Raw genomic sequence first — 8,776 nt, 5'->3', positions numbered from 1 at the left:
CTGGCTTTTTCATCGACTCTGTTGCAAACTCGCCGTGAAGTGCGCAACTGGCAATCGCATCTCTGCGGGACACTGCAATTGTGGTAAATGCCTGCCAATTCTGAAGCGCCTGTGAACCTCAATTGCATGATCGCAAGGACATTTGCAATAGTTGTAAAGTTTAAAGACAGGCCACGAAGTTATTTTTTTTCCAATGCCATTCTAATTTCAAACAGTCATTAAGCAGGCAATTGTTCAGTGAGGACCACTTGCATAAGAAATATTCAAAGCCTGCAGAATTTACTATAATTCATTTTGACATCAATTGTAGAAGTGGGATTTATGGAATTTATTGAACATTTCTGATGGGAAAACAAGACTGTTAGCATGTAAGCTACAAATCTACCCCACTACACACACACACACACACACACACACACACACACACACACACACACACTTGCGAAATATTTTGATTCATTATGTGCCTTCAAATCAACTACCAATGATCGATCCCTAACCGGTTCTTTTGAGTCTCCCAGGGATTATTCATATGGCCATTGCCACTGAAACAGCGGCTATTTTGCCAAAAGCGGGCACTAAGCCAAGGGAAAGCATCCTTGAGGGGCAAAATTATGTGCAAACAGGCAGAGAAAAAAATACATCTCTCTTGGGGATTAGTGAAGATTGTTCTAGCCATTTATTGATTTTTGGGGGGTGCAACCTCTCAAAACCTACTGAGGGATACTTGAAGAATGAAGCTTGTCCCTATTTAGCTTCACAAGATTAGCCGGGGTCAGCTGACCCTGAAAAGTTCATGAACGACTTGTTTGTGTGTGAAGCCCCTAAATGATTGCCAACTTCATCCTATTAATAATCAGACATGCAACAAACCTGGAAATGTCCACCAGCATTCTGTCTGAAGCACATCTAGATAGGAGATACATGTGATCATCCTGTCTGTATTATTGAGTAGCCTGAATTTTACTAGAGGGGAGAATTGCTCCCAGCAGCCTTCCCAGTTTCCAAAGGAGTTAGATTTCAGCAGTGCTTTTTTTGTAAAAAAAAAAAAAAAAAAGTGCCAGAACTCACACACGTCATACCATCCACCTTGCCTACCCTACAAAGGTTCCATCCAAAATAATAATAATAATAATAATAATAACAACAACAACTGCTTCCATCCTGCAACGATATCTGTAATACCATCAAACATCCACATCTGCCTATCCCAGGTCCTGGATAAGGACTCGATAGGTAGACAAAATGCCAAATCCAGTCTGAACATCTGGCTGACTGTGCGATGATCCAAAATAATAATAATAAAGTTGGAAGGAACCTTGGAGGTCATCTAGTCCAACCCCCTGCTTAGGCAGGAAACCCTATACCATTTCGGACAAATGGCTGTTCAGTTTCTTCTTAAAAACTCCCGGTGTTGGAGCATTCACCACTTCTGGAGGCAGGTTGTTCCACTGGTTAATTGTTCTAACTGTCAGGAAGTTTCTCCTTAGTTCTAGGTTGCTTCTCTCTTTGATTAGTTTCCATCCGTGGCTTCTTGTCCTGCCTTCAGGCGCTTTGGAGAATAGCTTGACTCCGTCTTTACACGGCTCGCCTTCTAACTGAGTTGGCATTGAGAGTCCCTGCCATTTATACTTTAGAGTGTAACAAAAACAAACTTTGGGAGAGGCGCCCCGCCCTCAGGATCTCTAATAAATGTGCAGGGTAGCTCACAACTCTGAAACTCTAATGTTGTAAAATATGATTTTAAGCAGGGAAAGGGGAATAAAAAAGAGGAAAATGTAGAATGGCTCCTTAACAAAGAAAGAGAAAATGTTTGAAACCGCCTGGAGCTTAAAGAGCCTCCCAGTTCCTCCTCACCCTTGGCCTAGTCCTGATTGTTGGGTGTCTTTCTGCAAAGAATTCATATGCAATGTGACCCACTAGGGAAAAAAAAAGTATTATATATAACCTGACAAAATCAAATCAAATCTTTATTACGGTGAAAGACCATCATAAGGATTGTGGGGTTACATTTAGTTGCAAAGCACATAAAACAAAGTCTAAGAATAGTGATTATTATAAACAGCCAAAAGAAATATATAAAAGCAGATGTCTAAATGGAATCTAAAAGGAGGGATAGGAACACGAGATGGGTTTAGGGAGCATAAAGGTTAGTATGTGGCAGATTAAACCTGTCAGTGACCAAAGCCTAGTACAAGGGTAGGCAACCTTGGCTCTTTTATGACTCATGAACTTCAACTCCCAGAATTCCTGAGCCAGCATGGGGGAAACTTTGGCCCCTTCATGAGTCGTGGACTTCAACTCTCAGAATTCCTGAGCCAGCATGGCTCAGCGTGGAAACCTCTCCCTTTCCCCTCAGCATGGCTGGCTCAGGAATTCTGGGTATTGAAGTCCAGGAGTCATAAAAGAGCTAAGATGGCCTACACCTGCCCTAGACTATATAAATAACACTTAGAATAGCCCTTAGGCCAGGGGTAGGCAACCTTGGCTCTTTTATGACTCGTGGACTTCAACTCCCAGAATTCCTGAGCCAGCATGGCTCAGCGTGGAAACCTCTCCCTTTCCCCTCAGCATGGCTGGCTCATGAATTCTGGGAGTCATAAAAGAGCCAAGGTTGCCTACCACTGGCCTAGTATGATAAGCTGGATGCTCATTAAGACTAGTTTATGGCACAGGTCATCCATCATCTGACAAATTGTGTAAAGTGCTACTTTATTGAAAATAAGCCGAGAGTGGAATAAAAGAATTGGAGAAATCTCCCGGGGTGTTGGGAGGAAAGCTTTGCATTCCCTTTCCCCAATTTTCACAGCAATGCAGACACGGCTCATATTCCTTGTCAAAAGTTGTTCGTGGTTCTTACACAATGCATTTCTATAAACGAAACTTTTATCACCCTACAATTATTTTTCTCAGATCTCCACCATTGCCCACCACAAATCTGTTACAAAATTGGCTGTGTATCACGCAACAGCTGTCAAAGGCTAAGAGGCAACCTCCAAGCAAAGGAGATCACAGCAGGAGTTGAACGTAAACTTGAATATCCTACTCTGAAAACCAGAACTCCTTTCTCTAAAATTTTCCAACACATCACATTCAATAGCCTTTACATGTGAAAATTTACAATGATTATTTTACTGCTACAAACTCCCTCCTTTATAGGTAGTCCTTGACTTACAACAGTTCATTTAGTGACCATTCAAACAGCACTGAAAAAAGTGACTTATGACCATTTTTCACACGATTGTTGCAGCATCCCCGTGGTCACATGATCCAGTCAGATGCTTGGCAACTGGTTCATATTTATGATGGTTGCAGTGTCCCGGGGTCATGTGATTAGCTTTTGTGACCTTTAAACAAGCAAACTCAATGTACAATCCAGATTCACTTAGCAACACTCTTACTAACTTAACTGCAGCGATTCACTTAACAACTGTGGCAAGAAAGGTCATAAAATGGGGCAAACATCACTTAACCAATGTCTCGCTTAGCAACAGAAATTTTGGGTCCAGTTGTGGTCGTAAGTAAAGGACTACCTGTACTTAATGTAATGAAAAATCAGAAATTAAATTCAAGCCTTTTCTACACTCATCACTTTCTGTGGATTTTTTTGTGTGCAGCAAGGCAGGAATAATATGGGAAGCACTGTCCACACTCTGAGCATTTGAAAGGTTTCTCCCCTGTGTGTAAACCTACATGATTTATAAGGTTAGACCTAATACTGAAACCTTTCCCACACTCTGGACACTCATATGGTTTCTCTCCTGTGTGAGTTCTATGGTGTGTCATCAGGTGGGAATTCTGACTGAAACTTTTCCCACATTCCAGACACTCATACGGTTTCTCCCCTGTGTGAGTTCTCTGGTGTATCATCAGCTCAGAATTCCGACTAAACGTTTTCCTGCATTCTAGACATTCATACGGTTTCACTCCAGTGTGTGTGCTCTGATGTGTCACCAGGTGGAAATTCCAATTGAAAGCTTTCCCACAAATAGGACATTTATATGGTTTCTCCCCACTGTGAGTCCTCTGGTGCAGCATCAGATCAGATTTCTGATTGAAACTTTTCTCACAAACAGGACAGCCATATGGTTTCTCACCAGTGTGTATTCTTTGATGTACTACTAGGTGGGAATTCCAGCTGAAACCTTTCCCACAATCCAGACACTTGTATGGTTTTTCTCCTGTGTGAATCATCTGGTGTATCACAAGGTGAGAATTTCTACTGAAACTTTTACCACAATCCTGACATTCATATGGTTTCTCTCCTGTATGAGTCCTCTCATGTACAATCAAATTAGCATTCTGGTTGAAACTTTTTCCACAATCCCAACACTCATACGGTTTCTCTCCTGTGTGAGTCCTCTGGTGTATCACCAGGTGGGAATTCCGACTGAAAGTTTTCCCACAATATAGACATTCATAGGGTTTCTCCCCAGTGTGAATTCTTTGATGTATCACCAGGTGAGAATTCTGATTGAAACTTTTCCCACAATCTGGACACTCATATGGTTTCTCCCCTGTATGTGTCCTTTGGTGTACCAATAGATAGGAATTCCGGCCAAAACGTTTTCCACAATCAGGACACTCATATGGTTTCTCCCCTGTGTGAGTCCTTTGGTGTATCAACAGGTTGGAATTCTGACCGAAACATTTCCCACAATCCAGACATGTATACTGTTTCTCCTCTGTGTTAGTCCTCCGGTGTATCGCTAGGGTGGTGTCCTTGCAAAAGCTGCTGTCACATTGTGAGTATTTGTACGTATTCTCTCCAGTGTACGTCATTTTCTCCTTAAATGGCTGTGGGCTGTTGCAAAACAATTTCCCACACTCAGAAAATTTATTTGGCTTCTGTCTGATGTTGATCTTTTCATGGACAATCAGTTGCGATCTGCAACCCATACTATCCTCACAACACGTAGATTCATGGGGCATTTCCACAACCGATATTCTTGGTTTATTGAGGAGGTCAAAAATATTTTGGATCCCTTCTTGGATGATGTTTTCATTCAAGCTACTCTTTCTTTCTTCACAGAGCGAGTCTTGCATGACTGCTTGCCACACCCGGTTATCCAAGTGTCTTCTCCATTGATTTCCAAGTGCTTCCATCTTTTCTGAATTTGCAAATGACCTTTGCCTTTGATTTTTTTGTGGAGTGTTTCACTGAGTTTCACATACTCAATTTTTTTCAGGGATAATACTCTTTTCAGTTACTATCTCCCTTGTCCATCAGGTACAGAAATGTTTTGTTGTTTTCTGGACATGTTGGAAGGATTTTAATTGCAGGATTGATTCCTTTTTAGTTCTGCTTTTGATCTCTCTTGGCATCTTCTTGGCACTTTTCTTGGCATCCTCTTTTGTCTATAATAGTCACAGAAAAGGCTTAGTTTAATGATTGGATATAAAATGTGAAAACAAGAAAAGCATGAAAAAAATCATGTGAAAATGCTAGATTAACCATAAACATCAATTATGATTCATTTGTCATATAGAAGACTAGCTAGATCTAATTTCAAATATCCACACAATCATGACATTCTCTTGTGGACTTGAATAAATCACAATAAATCACAAATTCTTAGCATTATAAATTATTTTCAAATAGATCTGGCACAAAGGAAATACAGATATATTGTGTGTGTGTGGATGGATAGATAGATAATAGTATGTAGAAAATATATTTGTATTTCATCCAGAAAAATGTCCCAGAAATGGGTACGTTCAAACTTTTCGGCTTAATTTAAAGCAGTGTTTCTCAACCTTGACAATTTTAAGGCATGTGGACTTCAACTCCCAGAATTCCACAGCCAGCAATGCTGGCTGTGGAATTCTGGGAGTTGAAGTCCACATGCCTTAAAATTGTTTTGCCTATGAAACTCCTCACTTGCCAAGAAAAGAACACGATCATAAAAAAACACAAGGAGTCAACTCTAAAGTGAACGAGACATTTAAATCTTCCAACTAGCAGAAATTTGCAGGCACCACTTTTAAAGCGTGCAGCACCACTGGAATAAAATTTGGGGAGGGAAGGAATAAGGAGCAGCCAATATATTTCAACCTAGTTGCTTTTCTGCTATTATACCGTACAGGAAACCTACTTGCTCCCGATGTCTCCTCCAATCTGTCCTGAACTTACCATCCAGCTGCTGCTTGGATCCTGGGAAGGACTCGAGAACCATCACTATAACCCCCCCCCCCCATGGGTGAGCCGAAAGAGGAAGTTTCTCTTACCTTCTCGTCTCCTCTTTGTCCTCTCTAGCAATTCAATACTCAATGGTTTCAACACCCTTCTGTGTTGACGCCTTTCTTGGCGCGTGTGTTTCATAAATAAATATTACTGAGCTAGAAACTTTGTATGCAAGAAGCGAGAACTAACCAAGGGAAAGCATTATTGGGGCAGATGGGGAACATTGTGCAAAAAGGGCACAACAAACCTCACCTCCCTTGGGGAGTCAAGGAAGACTGTTGTTTAATGGTTTGTCTTGGGGTTGCAGGATAACGCCTCAAAAAACGTATCTGCAACTGAGAGAAGCTTGAACAGTATAGCTAGATCCATCTTAGCTGCACAAGATTAGCCAGGTGCTGAATGCTAAAAGTTCGTGAAAGTCTTGTTTTTGTGCACAGCTCCTAAATGATGGCCAGCCTCATCTTATTAAATAGAATAACAAGACGTGGGACAAACCTGGAAGCAACCATCAAATCACGTCTAGGGTAGCAGAAATATATCTGATCTTCCTGTCTGTATTATTGGGAAGTCTAAATCTCACCAGAGGGCAAAATTGCTCTCAGCAGCCTTCCATCTCTAGAGGAGCTAGGTTACAGCTCTATTATGCCCGGACAGCTTGGAGGGCACTAATTTGAATTAATTTAAAGATTCCTACATTTTAGGAATTGGGTCTTAACAAAAATCAAACCTCTCTACCTCCTAAAATTTTATGACTGATTTTCTATGGCTCCCAAGGATTTAGGACATGGAAGCACCAGCAGGGCAGAGGCTCCAAGGGAGATAGTTTCACTTGCAGTGACTATAGAGTTGTATCCAAGTACACAGTGTGTCTTGAATCTGCTGTTCCCAACAAGCCAGCTTTGTTTGTGAAGGAGATTTTAAATCTGCTAAATGATAAATGCCACGTTACTGTAACTTTGCTTGCACAGATATCTCCATTGGGTCAAAGCAAGAGACACACATACACAGTAGGGCCTAGAAAATTCACCCTTAAAAAGAGAGGGTGACTATATGTGATAAAGAAACTGGTAAAACTTTAGAAAGAAATATTTAAAGCAGGGGTGTCAAACTCACAATGTCACATGACGTGCTGTGACATATCGTGACTTTTTCCTATTGCCAGAACTGAGGTGGGCGTGGTTTCGGCATACGCATCCGGCCCATGGGTCGTCAGTTTGACACCCAATTTAAAGGGTTTTAAAAAGTGTGCTATTATGTGTCTGCATACAAAGGGTGTAAGTTGCCGTGTTCTTTGTGTGAAATGCAAAAACTTGCTTACCACTCTGAAACTCTACTGTTGCAAAATTTGACTTTAAAGGGAAAACATAAAAAGAGAGCAAACCATAGAATGTTCTCCTTAACAAAAAGAAAAAAGCCCATTAAAGCAGCTTTTTGTTTCTTTAATCCCAAGAATGGAGCACATCATAGAATGCAGGGTATATTTTTAATCTATCTTCAGTTAACTGTAGAAATATGGAGATAATTCATATGTTAACAGAAAAGTGGTAACTGCAGTATGGAGGTTTACGTAAATGATATGACACCATCCATATTCAAGAGGATTGGTTAATTTTATTGGATTCATTTGTTATGTATTATATAATATATATTACTATATTTGTTATATATTGCATTTGTACAGCTTTTCTCTGGTGTGGATCCTTCGGTGAACCACTAGGGAACTGTTTTGACAAAACCTTTTACCACATTCGGAGCATCTGTATTGTTTTTCTCTAGTGTGGATCCTCTCATACATAGCAATGTTCCAATATTTAAAGGGCTGCCACAAAGAACAAGGTGTGTGTGGCAATCTATTCTCCAAAGCACCTGAAAGCAGGACAAGAAGCAATGGATGGAAACTAATCAAGGAGAGAAGCAACCTAGAAGGAGAAATTTCCTGACAATTAGAATAATTAATCAGTGGAACAACTTGCCTCCAGAAGCAGTGAATGCTCCAACACTGGAAGTTTTTAAGAAGAGACTGGACAGCCATTTGTCTGAAATGCTATAGGGCTTCCTGTCTGAGCAAGGTCCCTTCCAACTCTGTTATTGTTATAATCAGCTGCAATCTGCAATTTGTGTTTTTCCCACAATATGAACTTTTGCGGGGCTTTGTCATCACTGGTCTTCTTGGATTCCCAAGGTTTTCATTTTCATTAGGGCAGCATCTTGACAACTGTAGTCCACCCCATATACCATGGTTCAACAAACTATGGCTTAGTTTGATATACGAGTTTGCTTAGATGGGTGGCTAAAGAAATCGAATAAATGAACAAATGGATAACCAATATATGCAAATACCACTGCACATGTCAAGAAAGTTCCCCCAGTTTGAATTTGCAGGAGTACAATTCCCATCACCCACAGCCAACACCACTTAGAATTATTGGAATAATACACAGAACCAATTTTCAGTGCAATCGATCTGAAAGAAGTTTAATAACATTATCAACGAGAGGGGAAAACCACAAAACTAAAAAACAATGTCGTCTATTACTGACCAGCCCACAAAATCTACACAACATTGGTTGTGCCTAAACTGCTCTTGGCATC

The 8,776-nt window shown here is 40.6% G+C and overlaps 1 protein-coding gene across 1 annotated transcript; it reads right to left on the bottom strand.

Moving 5' to 3' along the window:
- Positions 1 to 3,443: 3,443 nt before the first annotated feature.
- Positions 3,444 to 8,093, bottom strand: LOC120305166 (zinc finger protein 2-like). Its single transcript, XM_039336598.1, has 2 exons — positions 6,134 to 8,093; positions 3,444 to 5,358 (listed from the first exon to the last, which is right to left on the bottom strand). Exon 2 carries the CDS (start codon positions 5,104 to 5,106, stop codon positions 3,589 to 3,591), a length of 1,518 nt encoding a protein of 505 aa, XP_039192532.1. The 5' UTR covers positions 5,107 to 5,358; positions 6,134 to 8,093; the 3' UTR covers positions 3,444 to 3,588.
- Positions 8,094 to 8,776: the final 683 nt, after the last annotated feature.

Source organism: Crotalus tigris, unplaced genomic scaffold (assembly GCF_016545835.1).
Source record: "Crotalus tigris isolate CLP2741 ecotype Arizona unplaced genomic scaffold, ASM1654583v1 scf7180000017666.379230911805:20528666, whole genome shotgun sequence".
Taxonomy (NCBI): Eukaryota; Metazoa; Chordata; class Lepidosauria; order Squamata; family Viperidae; genus Crotalus; species Crotalus tigris.
This window is presented reverse-complemented; position numbering and strand designations above follow the sequence as displayed.

Excerpts from the sequence above, each read along its gene's own strand:
- LOC120305166 (XM_039336598.1), bottom strand. The coding sequence starts at position 5,106 with ATGGAAGCACTTGGAAATCAATGGAGAAGACACTTGGATAACCGGGTG.